This window comes from Podarcis bocagei (assembly GCF_964188305.1).
Source record: "Podarcis bocagei genome assembly, chromosome: 5".
Taxonomy (NCBI): domain Eukaryota; kingdom Metazoa; phylum Chordata; class Lepidosauria; order Squamata; family Lacertidae; genus Podarcis; species Podarcis bocagei.
The window spans coordinates 50,852,860-50,871,341 of record NC_138129.1 but is presented as its reverse complement, the minus strand read 5'-3'; the positions used below and the strand labels follow the sequence as shown (position 1 = coordinate 50,871,341).

At 40.3% G+C, this 18,482-nt stretch overlaps 1 protein-coding gene across 3 annotated transcripts in view; it reads right to left on the bottom strand.

Moving 5' to 3' along the window:
* The window catches only part of AHCYL1 (adenosylhomocysteinase like 1), a gene marked incomplete at its 3' end in the record, with an annotated part of 48,541 nt that overhangs the window by 2,501 nt on the left and 27,558 nt on the right, over positions 1-18,482 (bottom strand). Inside the window, exons 2-16 of one of the 3 annotated variants that reach the window (XM_081194187.1) lie at positions 16,937-17,048; positions 15,880-16,023; positions 15,240-15,340; positions 14,751-14,853; positions 13,046-13,140; positions 10,381-10,487; positions 8,962-9,078; positions 8,244-8,307; positions 5,658-5,746; positions 4,092-4,162; positions 3,519-3,613; positions 3,339-3,437; positions 2,707-2,775; positions 1,439-1,517; positions 318-438 (exon numbers count right to left, since the gene is read on the bottom strand). In XM_081194187.1, coding sequence (XP_081050313.1) covers positions 318-438; positions 1,439-1,517; positions 2,707-2,775; positions 3,339-3,437; positions 3,519-3,613; positions 4,092-4,162; positions 5,658-5,746; positions 8,244-8,307; positions 8,962-9,078; positions 10,381-10,487; positions 13,046-13,140; positions 14,751-14,853; positions 15,240-15,340; positions 15,880-16,023; positions 16,937-17,048 — 1,466 coding nt within the window. Of the gene's footprint in view, positions 1-313; positions 439-1,438; positions 1,518-2,706; positions 2,776-3,338; positions 3,438-3,518; positions 3,614-4,091; positions 4,163-5,657; positions 5,747-8,243; positions 8,308-8,961; positions 9,079-10,380; positions 10,488-13,045; positions 13,141-14,750; positions 14,854-15,239; positions 15,341-15,879; positions 16,024-16,936; positions 17,049-18,482 lie in introns of those variants that run through there. The other 2 variants (XM_081194188.1, XR_014008175.1) reach the window with 2 other exon arrangements.

Genomic DNA, 18,482 nt, shown 5'->3' with positions numbered 1-18,482 from the left:
ACTCCTGCCTTAGGTTATCAGAACTGCCAGTCCAATTCTAGTCTTCCCTTGCCTGGTGTATAAATCCATCATTAGCTGGCACTAGATGTTTGTATTTCCATTCAAGACAATTAAGCTAGAAGGGTTTTCTATTTTGCCTGTACTTATTACTATTATCTGAACCCCAATCTTCCTTCCAGGATGTTCAGAGAAGCCTCACAACTACCCTGCTCATCACACTAACAAAACTATTCAAAAAATTACAATTCATGTTGTCGTATCTGAATTATAGGCAAGTCCCTATATGTTTTCTAGTTTCCCCCAATGGAGAAGGTTACCTATAATAGTTTGGTTTGAAGGGTCCATTTTTATTAAGCCCCAGATACTTCGCTTGATCATCTGTTAGCTCTGTCAGATGGGCATCAAATGAAGGCAGGTGCAAGCTGGCAACATACTCATCTAGAAAGAATACAGGAAGACGTGTTAGAATCTCTAAGGTCCTGTTTATAGCGCCTAGACATCTTTAACCAGTTACTCCTGAAAGCTTTCCCCACCAATGCTAGGCTCAATAAGGCAGGCCACTTGCAGGTCTAGCAAAGCTCATCTATAATTATTTCACACTATGGACAAATATCAGCGATTACATGAATACTGAGGCAGAGACAGTCAATAGGCAGGGTATATTTTTGGCTGTGTGTTGCCCCACAGCATTCAGTCTGGAACTTTGGCTTTTAACATTTTTACCCTGAATTCAATCATGAGACAAGCTATAACCTAAGAGGTGAAATGACCTTGGAATCTCTCATTCTAAACTCAATCTTTAACAGGTGTTTTTCATTTAACAATTCTTGCCAGAGGGTACAGTAGATGCTTCTGCCTTGTATTTTTCATATTCAAGACATTCAATCAATGTACATGTAGAGAGAAATAACAAATATATGTCCCCTGAAAAGTATATACCATACAATGTAGAAGAATGTTAAAATTCAATGTAGTCCTTTTAGTGGATTTTGTATTTTGGTACTGGCAGACCCCTGGCATTTTTAATTTTATTTCAAAGGTTTATTTTCCCATCTTTTGATAGTATTATCCCCAAAATGGGACATCCCTAGCTTATATACCCAAGATTACAATCACAGCAAACAGACTAATAAAAATATAGCTATTTCAGACAAAGAGGGAAGTTATCTAAAAACATTTAAATTTCAACTCTGAAGCCTGACATGAAATGGATGGGCATTGCCCATAAGGCCGGTATATACTAAAATTTTCGATATACTAAAGTTCTTAAAAATTCCTTCCTATTCTCAAAGCATGGCTGGGCCCAGCACAAACATGTGGTGAAGAAACTATGTTTATTACAGTTGTACATGCTGTGCTAGCCTGGTGTTCCAAGAGAGGAGGCTACCGCTCACTGATCAACAAGCAGCAGCTAAAAATTCTACCATTGTTTGCTCACCCATCTTTTTAGGCAGAAGGTACACATCTTGTTTGTATCGTCCCTCAGGAGCATTGTAAAGCTCAATCAAAGCCAGAGCCTGTGAAGATCAGAGAGATGCTGGAAGTAACAACTGCAGGCTTTATCAATTCTTTCCAGCACACTCTGAAAAGTTATTATTGTAGTTTTGACATGCCTGGTGGCTAACCTAGTAGTCTATGTTCAGCACCGATACTTTAGACATTGAGCTTAGAGGTGGTTGTCCAAGCTTTTGGGATAAATGACACAACAGTTCTGTGGATCTAGCTTCTTTTTTGAAACTGCAGTGAGGAGTTTGTTGGTACAGAATACACTGAGTTAGTGAAAAGGAAATCTATGTGTTGCATCTTTGCTGAGCCAGTAAGGGAAAAAATAGGGAATGTAAACATGCTAAAATGTTATTAAGACTCACCCTAGTGCCTAAACAAACTAAGGTACATATAGGCATTTTACTGAGGGGAAAGGCCAATCTCCCCTGTATGTGTGTAACACTGTTCAGCTGAACAAACAATTCATCTACTCTGTTTCCTTAGTTTTTAACCTCTCCAGACTGCAAACTCTGTTTTCAAAGGCATAAACAGATACCAAAACAGTGGACTGTTATGCTGCTTTTTAAAAACTGAAGAAGGAATAATAATAAGTGAGAAGCAGCAATTGTAAGTATTTCATTCATTTATAGGTTCACTATGAAAGGACACTGGATTTGGTGATCTTGAGAACCTTGATCTTTCATTGTGGGGGGGAAACCTGAAACACATGTAGGCAATAAGACAGGAAAAGTTCAGAAATGAATGGGAGATCTAGGCAGGGCTTCAAGTTGTAAAGGGGTGGGGCTTCAGCAATCGACACAACTTCCTCCCACGGTGAACTGTTTGCTCAATTGATCATTTGGCTCAGTTCTCCATGTCATTCCCTTCTAGTTGAGCCTTTGCTTCAAAATCCACATTTTATTTAATTTCATCTGTGATGAATACTTCAAATAAATATGCAAGTTCATATGCTCTGCATTACCTGTCTTGAGCACATAATATTCTCTAGAACTCTAGCGGACAATATTTTTCAATGCCTCTATTTAAAGATCAGAACTAACAGGCAAAATGCAGTTCAAATAAATCCTCTAACTAGGCTTTTACTCAGACTTGAGTTGGAAAACTAATATAAATATGGTATCTTATATTTTCCATCCCCACAAACACATTATAAATACAGCATCAAGCAAGGCAGGGGAACCTGCAGGCTAAATCATGTACCTGAGTGGTAGCAGTAATGGACAGAACAAAGGTTGGAACTGTTGAACAGCTCAGATTCAGAAGTCTTCCCTAGAATGACAGGGAAACAGCAACAAAAAACCTTTTTGAGAAATCACCTCTTGTGCACAGAGAGCACCATCAAACAGAAATGCAATATTTCAGATTCAAGTGCAATGCTAAACTCTTCAGGCCCAGCAAACTTGGGATATAACTGCATAGTTTGAACCAGGAGCAATGTGGCCAGACCAAGACTAATAACCACTGATGTTTTTAGATAGTTAATGGTTCCTTTCCTGGTGAAAAGTTAAGATCTATGATGAACTGAAAAGGACAGGCGTGATTTAGCAGTGAGGAGGATAAAATTTGTTTAGCAAAAACTTTTGAGATCTTCATATTCCCACTGGTCTGGCTAGCTTTGGAACTCTGCTGTAAAGCTCAAGTCAGACAACAACTCTGAACTACCCAAAGGACACCTGCATCTTCTTCTCTTCTCAGAAGAACAGCTTCTCCTTGATACATAGCTAGCCGCCCATTTGATTAGCCTTCCAATACCCTGGGAACCTGAAAATAAGAGACACAATTCCTTAAGATGAGCCCTATAAAGGCTTCTGTTTAGGCCTTTGCCAACATACCTCAGCTAGGAGAACAACTCGCTTGCCATCAGGCCAGATTATATGATCCACTTGAGAACGTACACGCTCCCAGGTTAGCTCTGGGGTACGAAGACTAGCCTAGGAGAGATTGAGGCAGGGATCAACTACTAGGATTTATTAAGATGACTGAAAGCATAATTAAGATTAACAGACACTCACCACATCAATTTCAGTGTTGGAATGGCCCATATTACATACAATGCAGCTATTCTTCATTCGGTCCAAGTGCTCTCTAGTCACCACATTTTTGTTTCCTGCAGTAAAAAGAGGCAGTTAAAGCAAGCCTCAGACAGGTGAGCCATCAAATTTCCCCTTATCTATAGCTACAACTTTAATCCCAACACAGTGAGTTGAATCCCACCAAGTAACTGCATGAGTTACTTGCACAGTGTAATTTTCCCTCCCTCTTCTCCCCCATGCAAATATTGCCTTCCTCCAAATCTGTTCCAGAGGGTTCATGGGGAGGAACTCAGAGCAGCTATGGTAAAGGTGCAGGGGGTTACATGAGCGGAACTCATTCTACTTGTACAATTACTTATTTGGATACAACCTACAATAGAAAGCAATACAACTTATGTCCTCTTTATATCCTTTGAGGGTTTCCAGTTTGAGTGGGGAAATACTACTACTTGTTACTGAGCAAAAAGACAAAATCGGAAGGATTTCAGCGTGTGGAGTGGGTGGGAATAATATGAACAAAACACATGCACAGTCCTTCCCAGATTGGTTTACCTGTGCAAGTTATGACAACATCCACTTGGCGAATGATTTCATTGAGTTTCACTACCCGAAACCCATCCATGCTGCCAAAGAGAAGGTAAGAGATTAAAGGGACATCAAACATGGCAACGTGAAACTGAACAAGCTGCTCTGGCTATTTAAGTTTTAAACCTCAAACTCTGTTCCCCAACATTTGATTGATGCTTAGAGAATCCACTGACAGTGTCGCACTGTAGTTATGTACATGCATTCCTATATAGCTGTTGACTAAAAGTGCTGCAATAGTTTATTTTCATGAATAACAATCATTGCAGTTTTCACCAATACATTTTTCAGAAGTGTTTTTTCAGCTAAGCTTTGAACAGCTATTAGGTGTGAAGGTTTTGAAGAAAGGGGTCATTAATGTGCATTTTCATTTTATTGAACTACAAGTTATATTGTTAATAAAACTTGCTAGATACCCATTCTACAATAATTGAACCTCTGCTTCTTTAAAAGCAAGACACAGTTAAAATGGAGATCATTATCTCCTTGTCTATATTTGGAAGAAACAGAGGGAGAAACACATGATTTATTTAAGGTTCATACTTTCAAACATTTCATATAGATGTTTCACTTATACCTCACCCTTCTTTTTACCCACTGCCAATAAATTAATCCTTTTCACATGTATTATTGAAATAACTGACACTGCCTGAAACAACAGTAGCAACAGAAGAAATAAAGAGAAACAGGATATGCCATTTTACTGTTCGAGAGCAGCTGATCTTAGGGTAAGTTACAGAAGATTGGACACCGAAGCTCTTCCTATGCTCAGTAGGCAGGGACTAGAGAAATAACTTCGACATTTCCTGATATCTGTAGCAGTTCTGAAAAAGGACAAGTTGTGTGGGGCAGTCTGAAGAGAAATGGGCTTTCTGGAGAAAGATCAGAGTGTTCAGAGGTAAAAAAGAAAGTTCTGCAAGATCTATTGAAAGCAGCATGTTATTAATCTTTATGAGTTCAAAATTTAAAGTAGACATTCTATCCTACTTTTTAGAAAAACCCTGCAAAGTAGTCAAATGGCATATCCAGTTAATTTTTACTGCTTCTATTAATCATACTGGAGTTTGACAATTATTCCATCTTACATCAGATTAGTGCTGCTGGAGCTCTCGATGGCCATCCTAGTATTTAGCATCTACTACTTCTTTAAGAGGATATTCACATGTTTATTTCCTCCTCCCCCCACCCCAATATTCTTCTTATTGACAAATGCATTTCGGCAAACTATTCATTAGCCATTATTAACAGAACAGTGTCAAACTTATGAGGGAAAGGACTCTTACATATGGAGGTACAAGGTCACAATCAATTGTGGAACCCTCAAATGAAATGGAAGGAAATGGAAAATTCCCTGAAGCTTTATGTCTTCTTGCATGTATAGCCTCAGATTGTGAAGTTTTGGGTACAGAGGGGCTCTTCTTTAGTAGGCTAATTAATTTTAACCTTTTGAAGTAGCCCAAAAAAGAACAGCAAGCAATACAAGAAAAGGCTTGTTCTCTCAGACAGCAGCATTTGTAACACCTCATTTCTCACCAGGCTTGAAGAGCACAGATAGGATCAATCTCTGTGATGCAAACTATGGCTCCCAGGGCCTTCAGAGCTGCACAGCATCCCTTTCCAACCTGGAATACACAAAAACAACTACAAAATCTAAGCAAATACAAGTGTTTTAAAAACACAGGATTTATTGAGAAACATTGTTGGATTACAGCTCATCTCTGTCTTCTTTTCCCCCCACTTCTACATACACACAAGCACACACATGTGTAAAGAGAGAGAAAATGGAAGCAATGCAGCCAAAGGACCATGAAGTGTGGTACAGTGGTACCTCTGGTTACGTACTTAATTTGTTCCAGAGGTCCGTTCTTAACCTGAAACTGTTCTTAACCTGAAGCACCACTTTAGCTAATGGGGCCTCCCGCTGTTGCCGTGCCACCAGAGCATGATTTCTGTTCTCATCCTGAAGCAAAGTTCCTAACCCGAGGTACTATTAGTGGAGTCTGTAACCTGAAGCGTATGTAACCCTAGGTACCACTGTATATGATATCTGTATGCAAAAATTAAAATATATACAATCAGTTGATTCACTGATGGACAGGGTGAATTCAGACCAGTTTATCACATGGGAAATTCTGGAAAGTTTGCTGACTTCTGTATATATTCAACTATAGTAATACAGCCACCAGTGACTAGCTTTGTAGTATTTTGGTTTTAGGTTTGCTCTTCCTCCACCCTTAGTTGCTTCTCCCACTGCTGCTATGGCAGGGTTGGCTAACCCACAGCCCAGATCCAGCCTGGCAAGTTGTGGGAAGTGGCCCACCAGCTCCTGCAGCTGTAGCTTTAAGCTATAGCTTAGTACTGAGAATAAAACTTAAGTTTACCCAAGCTTTTCTGGTCCCTGAGCCTTACTAAATTTTTAAATCCATGTTTTGTATAATGCTCAGTTTTATTTGTGACATATATACTTTTCTTTTTATCCTGTCTGTCTAGCTTTCATGCAATATTACCATATTGCTTTTTTTTTCTTATTTAAATGCTTGGAGGAATAAATAAACAAGCTAACAAATAAATACAGCGCTCTGCCTGCTCTTTGGAGAATAATCTCCAAGGGCAGACATAGCCCTTTATCTCCTGATCTCAGAACTGTGGCAATCAGCTCTGAGATCAGGAAACAAAATCTCTGCTGCCTGCTCTTTAGAATCGCAGGCAGAAATCATAGTGCTCAGACTGGGAGATAAAAGCTATCTGTCTTCTTTTTAGAGATGCAGAGTGAAAAGGCAGCATTTCTCCCCTCTCCTTTCTCAGAGCCAAATAGGCACGAATGGAAATGCTGTCTTTTTCTCTTCACAGAGTAAAATATAGCATTTCCTCCTTTATAGTCAATATTAATGGAATACAGACACAGTCTCTTTAACTTCAGAGGCATCATAGCATTATTTCTGTTTTAAAAAAATTCCTCCCAACCATTCCAGAACAGCAAATACTTGAAGTATATAAATCCTCTGAATTATGAGATTTGAACAAAATGAAAAAAGAAAACAGGAAGCTAAAATATTCATTTTAGCAAAATGTCACCATTCAACTCTCATCACTCAGATAAATGCAGTTTGTTTGTTTTGCTCACAGACAGCAGCGGCCATGGTTTACTACATTCTACTATGTGAAAACCTTTGCCACAGGAGAGGGGCAACCTTTACTACATTAAGAATGCATGGCATAAAAATGTATACTATGTTTCTCTAGTAATGCAGTGAAACACATGGTAGGAAACTCTGCCATGTGTTAAGACAGCCATCTGTACTAGTTTAGTTTGTCCACATATGAACACTAGAAAACAAATTATAGCCTAATCTTTTTTAAAAAAAAAAAATATTGGATAATAGCTCCATTGCTCCTGTCTCTCTATATGAAAAGTTGGGAAAGAATCAGATAAGCACTAATAAGAAAAAGAGGAGTTCAGAACTCTCCCTAATATCACTTTACACAATCCTGCCCCCTAAGTGCTTTTCTTCCAGACAAGGTAACTTCAATACTGAGGTTCAACTGCAAATATAGGAGCTGTGCAAAGATTCTCCACTCCACACTAGAGAGCTCATTTTGCCATTAAAATCAGACCTCCCTCCATCCCCATAGGCCTATTAACATGACTAGAGCAGCTCCAAACAGGTTAGCATACAAAGCTGTCGCAGGACATGTAGTTTAGCCCGAAAATGTACATAATTCAACTTGTGCTATTCATACATTGCTGGAAGCACCCATGTTGAAGCACTGTTATCTGCGCAAATTTCAGCACACTTGAACCATAATGTGTGGCCTAATCACCTCTTAAATTCTTTCCAGATTTTACTGTACAAATACAGCTGAGAGTAGAGACTCTTCTAATGATGTGAAATGCTAGTATCATCAGCTTGCAATTACCGTGAGAGCCATTACAATTGGATGCATAATCTTCTGCTGCAACACAAGTTGTTCCTAATGCTCCTTATAGTAATCACATAAGGAGTCATTACTAGTAAAAGGTAGATCATGAATACAGAAGGTAATGAATGCTAAAGCAAAGGTAACTGTACTGTACTGTACACTAATGAGAGCTGCTGAATCAGCCAGGCTACAACTCACCTCACCATAGCCACACACCACCACTTGCTTTCCTCCAAACATCACATCCGTTGTTCGTTTTAGGCTGTGGGAGAGAAAGAGACTCTTTTTGAGAAGTTAACCACATGCAAAATACATGCTTGACTCAATACAATGGCTTTGCTTAGCTGTCTCGATAAACTGTAACGTGCACAAGCCACGGGAAATCTGGAGCTTGCCTCTCCTTGTCCTGCATGGGCCAGAGGACTTCAGAAGCATTCACATACTTTTGATTTTAACTAACTGAGCCTTCCTGTTTCATCTGAACTGGGAACTGTGGTTTATGGAACTATAGCTGGCAAGAACAAGCCAGTTTCAAGCCATAGTTCATGAAACAGGCTTGTGTAAACCAACTATCCTAAGTGTAAACCAGATCTTTGGGTTAAACGGGAAGCTGCAATTAGCTGAAACCAAAAGCAAATGCTTCTGAAGTCCTCTTCCCAGTCATAAAGGAGGAGGAGAGGGTGGAGAATGCGAGCTGAAGACTTGCTGAAGTTCATTGAGTGGTTTATTGAGATGCCCTAATGTGGCCAATGTTTCTTAATTCCGCAGCAGTATGACCCTATGCGGCCACCAGATAATACGATCACAGCAGTATTCAACTCCACAACACGAGGAGCTGAATAGGAAAAATATGGAAGCTGGGGGCTGATTCTGAGGGTTTTAACTCCCAACTCCCAAAGCTGAGTGCCAGACTCACCCATCCAAGATGGATTCTCTGCAACAATATAAGTTATCAAATTTCTGTTTGGTGACAGAGTCATTTACATTCATAGCTGGAACACAAAGTTTCCCAGCCTTTGATAACTGGTATAACCTAAAAGAGAGAAAGAGAATATTTCAGAACTGAATACTGTGAGAAAAAAACAGGATAATCAGCAGAACATTAAATTGTTCCCTGGGTTAACACCCAAGCTCCATATTTGTGGTTAATCTGCAGCCTTCCAGATGTTGCTAGATGACAATCCCAATCATCTCTGACCACTGGCTATTCTGGCAAGGCTAACAGGTGTTAAGAGTTCAATAACAGCCTGAAGACCACATATTAATCAGCTCTGCATCTTGTCTTCAAGCAACAGCAGAAGTACCAATTCTTATAATATACACTTGATTCCCCCAAACATCTTCGGCTTCCAGTAAACATATAGTTCTATTTAAAAAATAAAAAATAAAATAGGTGAATTTAGCTGTATTTAGGCCGGATGTACATAGCACCTTTAGTATCTTCCTACAGCCATCATATGTGTAATTAGCAAAATAAAAATAAAATGCTTCACATCAGTGAGTAAGCCAAAGTGATTAATGGACTACGCCTCTCGATTTCTGGAGAGAGAGAAACATGTTCCTCCCCCGTATTATATTCAACTGTGAAATATAGTTCAGTGGTAAACTATACAAAACAGTAAATGATCTAATAAATAAAAAGTCCCAAGTTCAATCCTTGGCATTTGCAGGTAGGACTGGGGAAATACTCCTATCAGAAACCATGAAGAGCCACTGTAACTCAGTGTAGAGAATATGGAACTGGAAGGAGCAATCGTCTGACTCAAAAGCCAGTTTCTTTTAAACCATACTGAAAATCATGACCACTGGTAACTTAGCACTGAATGCGTCTGTACCAAGTACTGGGTACTGAAATACCCATGGGGGAAGGAGGAAAGGAGAAAAAAGAACAAGCAGCAGCTCATGCAGTTTCTATGAGTAGCCAAAGTATAGGGAAGAATAGTCGGGCCAAAGAGAATGGTCAGTGGGACATTAAAATGCACTCCTCCTTCTTTATAAACGTAAGATGTGGCAAAGGGGAACCAGAGGAGTGTTGCATGAAGAACATGTCAACTTTTGAGTTTACACTTGAGAAGCCCCATGGCTCAACAGTGTGGGAACTAAAATAGTAGAAAAGGCCCTAGGTTCTGCCTTACCTCAGCCATACCTTTCTCTTTTATGGCGTTATTTATTCCTCCCCCATCCTTATTACCATCCCGCAGGGTCATCATGATTAAAAGTGAGCTTTAATTTTTAGATGCTTGCTTACCAGATATGGGCAAGGCTCTACAACTTCCCAAAGCTTCATATTGAAGAGGACAGACAAAGGTTTGCAGGATCCTTTGGGGTTGATTACCTGTGCACACCTGTCACACTCTCTTCTACAATGCCTCTGATCTTCTTAAATACATTTGGATATTTCTTATAAACCCAATGGGTCAGGTCTCCCCCATCATCCAAGATCTGAAAATAAGATAAATATACTTAGCTCAAAGATATTCTGCTATTTATACTGCATGCCACATCTAACTTCACTTTAAGGCACAAAGAAGGATTACTTCTAGGCAATTAAACTGTTAAGTCACATAACCATTAAGGGATCAGAACTCTGATACTGCTTCACAAACCATTATTATCGTGCACGATGTTGTCCAAGCAACAAACCTGGCCTGGTTTTCTAACATATAAATAGAAATATATGAATTCTACAAGGTATACTTCCAGAGAACCAGTACTAGATTTTATCACACAAATTCAAGTGGAAGCTGGAAAACTGGTTCAAGCTGTATACTCAGAGTAAGGATAATCTACCCTTTTCATAACTGACCTGACAGAAAAAGAAATAGGGGATGCTCATCTATAGCCGATTATCTTAAAAACAAAACAAAACCTGGAACAACAATCAATCAATAGCTAAGAGGTTTGCTATACAGTAACTACAAAGTTTATTAACAAAAAGCTTTTTCCTGAGCTAGTGTAGATACATGAAACAGAGAAGTCATTGCGTATACTAATACTTTATTAGGAAGGGAAAACCACAGCAGAATTTCCCCTTAAAAATGCAATGGCATTGTTTCAGTGCAGATTTATGCTTATCTGGTATATCTAGCACACCAAGTCAAAGGGTATCGGGTCCTGCTGACAGTACTCTAAAAGAGTATCCAATGCTGCACATGTGGAATTCTGCTCATGCAGTAGCACTCCCCTTTCCTCTTCTTGCATGCACCCCAAATCTGCTCTGGAGGGTCCCCCAACACTCCGGATCAGATTTTGAGGGTGCTCAAGGGACTGCAGGGGAGAGGACAAGACGCTGTGTTGCATAAGAAAATATATGTTGGGCAAGCATAATGGCAGCAATGGACACAAGTCATGCAATTAATTTCATGGGAAGTAATTCTTCTAGTAGATGCAAAGGACATATGACAGACGATTCTCACATTCTCTTAAAAATAGATAATCTAAGCCAGATGAGCCCCCACTTATTATACTATGAAGTGAGCAATCCCTAGTTTATTTTTTAATGTGAATGATTCTATCGTGTGTAAACATTCAGTTAGTTTCTAGTGACTCTGATCAGTCATTTAGCTATATGGCAACTAACAGAATCTACATAAGGGGGGGAAGCCATTTTCTTTTCTTTTCTTTTTTAATGATTCAACTTTGTGCAAGAAGTGTGATAACTGAGAGCTAGGGAACATTAGGCAGCATCCTCCTTTCAGAAAATCTCATTTTCTATATATCTGTCTATTATCACGACTGCCTTGCCACAGTGAAATTCTGCCCTTCTTCCAACATAGCTCTGTTTATTTCTGATCTTCACAACAACCCTCAGAGATAAGTTAGACTGCAATAGAGTGACTTGCTCAAAACCAACAAGTGTGCTTCATTCCCCTGGTTCACCAGGCACATTCACAGTATACATTTAAAGCACAGGTCTCCCCCCCCCCCCAAAGAAGACTGGGAACTTTATTTTAAGGGTATTGGGAATTGTAGCTTTGTAGTGAGTAAACAGCATTTTCCAGGATTGTTTTGGGGAAAGAGATGTGCTTTAAACAGAGTATGAATGTGACAATTATTGAAACTTGCAAATTTGCACCAACAAATTAAAAACCCCATTTATAGGTGGTAAATTTAGGAGTGGCATTTTACAGATTTGATACATGTGAAATTCACTGCCATGCCTGTGGAGGGTGGGCGCTGACCACGAGCAGCAGATTTTTCTTTACTTATTTCATTATACTTATAAGCCCACCCTTCAATATACTGATCCCAGGGCAGGTTTTTTTGTGACAGAAAAAGCTGAGCTCCTTTCCCAGCAGCCTGGCCGTTCACCCTCAAGAATGCAGCTGCCATGAGCCCCCAATCTCCCTTCCCCCCCCCCGAAAACACACATACGAACACACAATGTGCCCAAGGCATTCTGGGGGCTGCAGGGTTGAAAGAGGAGCTGTTGCAACAGGGAGGAACAAAATAATAAAGAAGCAGCAGCCCACTCCAGGACCCTACTGGTAATTTTGCTGCAATCCCCATCATATTACCCAAAGCAGCTGCCCGTTTTCGGAGGGTGAATTTCACCTTACCCCTCCAATTTGAGCTGCAAATGGACAGGAATTAACTAGTATTGAATCATAATACACTTTCCCATTCTTTCAGCTAAGCCCCACTGAATGGAGAAGAGAGAAGGGAGGATAAAACTTGAAAAGGGGTTGAATGTGGCTGGACAATGAACACAAAATACAGTGTGATCCAGTAGACTAGATCCAAAGAACCACTGAACTAGTTCTGCATGTCCAAAAAATGTCTTTCCTAAACATTAGCTCCACACCCATGTGAAAAACCTCTTTTGAAACAGAAAAATACACAGTGGTCTGCTGAAAGGGATGAAGTCAGAAGTTCCAATGGGCATGTCAAAACCCTTGGATGTGCCTAAAGTACCTCTTCGGATGCCACCAAATACACTTCCAAAGGAGAAGTTAACAAATGTGTGCGAATATGGGAAACCTGGGAGAATGTTTCATTACCATGTTGGCCTGCCAGGTATCCACATTAACACAGCGATCAATGCACCACCAAAAGTCATCCTCGGATTCTCCTTTCCAGGCAAATACAGCAACACCTAGCGAAAGAAAATGAATTTGCTGGATCATTCTTATAGCAGTGCTGCTTGAAGCAGACTCAAAATAAGCACGGTTCTGACACAAAGCAGCTCTCGACCCCATTTTATCTAACCCATGCTGAAAGTTGCCCCACTGTTTTTTTCCGGCTTGCCTTTTTTGTCATCTGTTTGGCATATTTAGGTGACCAGGCTATTTGAAAAGACTTTATATTTATACAACACATAAATAACAAGGCACTGATCTCTGGAGGATTTCTCTGGTCACTGAATTGTAACTAAGTTAAAGCACATCCTAGTTAAGAATTATATTGTATTAAATGGACTACATTAAAGCAATTTTTTCTGTACAATCTAAAATCTGCTTTGGGAGCTCTTGAAACTATACATGTAATAGCAGCTGTAGCTAGCTTGCTAGTTCTAAACTGTCTATCAGAGTGGATTCTTGGCAGAATATGCAGGAACAGAGCCAGTATAAGACAAAGTCCTGTGGCACTTTCAGCATAAGAAATGAATTGTGATAGAAGTTTCATTAGATAAGAGATGCATATAGAACATAATAAAGCAAAGCCGAACAAGCTCTCTTAGCATAATCTAGGTTCTCCCAGCAGGTTCAACGGAGTCCGTCTGGCTATGGAATGTCTCTCTGACAAGGGTTTGCAAAATACCCAACAACTCAGGCATGCAGAGAATTTACAGAAATATTAGGAGAGTGAAGTTGGCAACAGTATTTCCCCCCTTGAAGTCTGTACAAACTGACATACGGGTTAGAGTTATACAAGCTTACAATATTCAGCAGTGACAGAAAAATGCTAGAAATCTTTTTTGAAAGAACAGTAAATTCGTCTTCATTCTCTTGTCTGCACCAGTTTTTGTGTTTTATTTCCACATAATTATGTACTTAAACCACTCATTTGCAGTAAGATATAATTTGCAGTGTGTCAATTTCTAACATGAAACAAGTGCAACTGATACAACATGGCTACTTCCATACATTTAGATCTAATAAAGTACAGTATAAGTCTACTAGCAGACTAACCGATGGAGCCACAGATAAAGCATGAACTTGTGATTTTACAAACAGAACCAAAAATCTTTCCACAAGGCCACCATGTGCATGAAGATAGACTACATCCAACTACAATTCTTTCAAATGAGATTGCACTTATTTCATCGCTGAGGAATTTTGCTTCAAAATTTCTGCTTATTAAGTAATTTGGTCCTTCTTTCAAAAATAATGCTTCCACCAATGGTTGCTAGCCATGATGACTATGTTCTTGCTCCACCATCAGTGGCAGTGTGCCTCTGAATGCCAGCTGCCTGGAATGTGGGCTAGCTATAGGCCTTTGGTTGGCCGCTGTGATCAAGCAGGGCTTTTCTTATGTAATTACCTGAAACAAAGTTTTAAATGAATTGTTCAGAAGCTTGCATCATTAGTGACAAGCTGTACAAATCTGATAGCAGAGCTTCAAACACAGCCAAATATTCTTGGTACATCGTGTATTCATCTGTACTGAATAGTCTGACAGAAGTAGTAAGTGCTACCCTAATAAAAACAGAATTTGCATTTCTAATTCTGATACCGAATCTCTGTGCCGCTGCAGTGTACTCACCAGCTTCAGCCAAGGCAGCAGCTACCTCATTCTGAGTCGAATAAATGTTGCAAGCAGACCAACGACACTGAGCTCCCAGTGCACACAGCGTCTCAATCAAGACCTGGGGGTGATGCAAGCATAATCAACCAAAAACGCAGCAGAAATAGCTGGCTCGATTTGGCCAATACCAGGCCAGAGTTATGACCCAACCCCCAATCAAATCAGGCATACCCAAGTCCATGCAAGACATTGCAGCCATCAGCCAAACCCAGCGGATACTGCTGACAACTTGAATCCTGGAACTGCCATAACAGCAAATGTCTTTGCTGAACACTATTATGTACAGACACATCAGGATGGTTGAGAAACAACAACAACAAAAATGCTCTTGTTTAGACAACGGAGTCACTTTCCACTCATCTCTTTATTCAGAAAGGGACAAAGGTGAGTGGCATAGGTAGCAGTTAAGATGAAAGGCAGCTGGTGTGCAAATTGCAGAGAACTCACCGCAGTCTGTGCTGTAATGTGTGTGCATCCCACAATTTTAGCTCCAGCCAAAGGCTTCTCCCCCTGAGCTCGTTTTCTAAGTGAAATCAGTGCAGACATGTCTACAAAAGCAGAAGAGAAATTTTCAATGAAACTTTTGCCATCCACTGGCTGGTCATCCTCTTGGGTTCCCATAGTAAGACAGCTCAAAGACATTTATATATGTGAGAAGGTCTAGAAACGCAAAGATCAGTAATGGCAACTGTCTTGAATGTCAGATTGGATGTCAGTGAAGGATGCTGGCAACCTAACACTGCAGTCAGAAAAGGCTGGAAGTTGTCAAGGCTGCAACCTAAATGAAAAGGAATATAAGGAATATAAAGGCCTTTTAATTTGTCCCTAACACAGAAGTGGTAAAAAAGGACTGTTCATGTACAGACCATCAGCTGTTGTTCACAAGACTGAGTACATAGACAGTTGCAACTGGCATCATTAGCAACACCTGCTGAAACAATCCTGAGAGGTTTTGTTTTTGTTTTAAGTTTACATTGCTTGCTGACATTTTGACACAGCTAATCTACTACCAAGGGGGTTTGCTGACGAACAGGATATAATTTGTGGTACCCAAAGGAGAAGGAAGCTTCAGCAGCTCACTCTTTACCTTGCTCAGCAATCTCTATCTCTCGGCGGCCAAACTCTGCCTGCTTGATATTCTTAACGCAGAAATTGCTACTGCCCTTCGAATTAGTTTGCTGTTTTTCTCTTGGGGAAACTTCATCATCAGAGCTATCTGTGTAGGATGCCGCTAGAGAACAAAACAGAAGTGTTTGGTAAGGAAGGAGTATACGCGAAAGAAATAAAGACAATTCGTATTTCTTACTAAGGGCTGACATTTTACCATCTGTGCTATTTTAACTTCATTCTGATCATTCATCTTAAAACAGTGGAAGTGTCCTGGTCAATCTGGTTTCCTGTTGCAATTTTTTCACTTCTTGGCTTATACACACTAGCATAAGGTGGCACCGTGTGTGCTTCAAATACTGCAGGATATCAACATTCTTCGAAGATTATTGGCAGGCAGATTTTTATTTTTTATTTATTAAAAAATAGGCTTCCTTTCTAACATACCAAGTCCTTAAAACACCTTACAAGGATGCTTTACAGTAAAGGTAGAGCAGTGCATAAATACATGGGGTGATATTTATCGAAGTCATATTTGAAGTAGATCTACTGAAATAATTGGAATTAAATTTCTTAAATCCATGTCAACTACCATAGAACACGACAGAACTAAAAGGTTAGTATTGTATACATGCACAAGGGATGCTACAAGGGATACTACAGGACTCTTTCAAGCTTTACGTGCAACTGAACAGGAAAAGGTGATGACTTGTAATCACTAAAACCAGAGGTATACAAAGGGGCTTTGCTTTCCAAGAGACCATGAAAAGGTACAAAAGATGGAAGCCACTATGGCTCATAGCTGAATGTGGCAAAGTTTTGAGAGAGAATGGTGTTTTTCCTAAGAGATGCACCCCTAACTATAAGGCTAGCACTGCCAACTGCCATGTATTCCAGTGTTTTGCAATACTTTTGAAAATCTTGAATGAGGTTGCCAGAAAGAAAGTTAGCAATTGCCTTTAAGTCTGGGGTCAGGGTTAATGCTCAAAATATCAGCTAAACAGGAAATAAAAGGTCTGGAAAAGAAAAACACCTACCAGAGCTGTAGCTGTCAGTGGAAGACTGTGAAATGGACCGAGAAAGAGACCTGCGACCAGTCTTGGTTGGAAATTTGCTGAACTCTTGCATATCATCCGCAAACTGGATTTGCTACATGCAAAGGAGTAAGAAGACATACATAGTTATACCACTTTGTTTTATTTATTTTATTGAGCAGGCTCACTTCTCCACACATTCCACAAAGACAAACAACTAAGCAATCCAGGGAAGAATGTTGCTTGCTCAAATTCAAACCCATTAGGAGAAAGGCTTGCTCTTTTATTCCAGTTTCTCTGCGCAAAAGGTGAACCCCCCCCGCCCCCATATACTTGCGCTATTAGAAGGTTACATTAGACCAGGGGTCTGCAACCCGCGGCTCCGGAGCCGCATGTGGCTCTTTTACACCCTTGCCACGGCTCCGGGGCGGATACTAGCGAGGGGAGCATTGTGCGCCCCGACACTCCCCACTGTGGCGGGCGCTGTACTGGCTGTGACATCGCATGGGGGCGGTGCGTGCGTTAGTCACGCACCGTCCCGACGTCGCCCGCCCGCCCGCTACATTGTAAGGGGCATGTACGCTGGTCACTGCATTGAAAGGGGGCATGTACGCTGGTCACTGTTTTGAAGGGGAGTGAAGAACACACACACACAAAAAGGCAACTTGTTAATTTAACGTTCATTTCTATGAGGAGGAGTAATTCTGAGGGGTCAAACAAAGAAATAATTTTTTAAAAGTGACAAAAAAGTTCTGTTTATAATGACGAGTTTTGCGGCTCCCAGGTTTTTTTTCCTTCGGAAACAGGTCCAAGTGGCTCTTTTTGTCTTAAAGGTTGCAGACCCCTGCATTAGACATAACAAACTTCATGCTACTTTCTTGATGAATACCAGCTTTATCCTCCCCACCCCCCCAGTAACCCAAAGATACATCAGGGGTTTAAGAACAGTTAAAACATTTAGATCATTAAACTACAGCCAAGTCATATGCCAACAACAATACTGCTATTCAAGTCAATCAATCATGTATTCGAAGTGTGTAATGAAAACCAATGTGATCATAAGAAACAAAATATACTAGCTATTCCACATTAAAATCCCTAGATTAATTTAGATAAACCAGGAAAGAGCTGTGGGCTTAGAACATCTTGACAATGGCATACAGTCAGGAACTGCAGCTCACAACTGACAGCACAAGACACGTCTTGGAAAAACCTGGTTCCTGTTCTCTTACAATACCTTGGCTTTTCTGTGAGAAAAGAACTGTTTGGATTGTACCACCTGCAACTATGATACACTAAACACATGCAGCACCTCGGTTGGGAGCAAGAGAAAAATCTGTAGCGTTAGGCTGAGGAGAAACATGTAATATTAGAATGGCACCGTGGAAAAACTACAGTGGTACCCTCAGGTTACATACGCTTCAGGTTACACACTCCGCTAACCCAGAAATAGTGCTTCAGGTTAAGAACTTTGCTTCAGGATGAGAACAGAAATCGTGCTCTGGCGGCGCGGCAGCAGCAGGAGGCCCCATTAGCTAAAGTGGTGCTT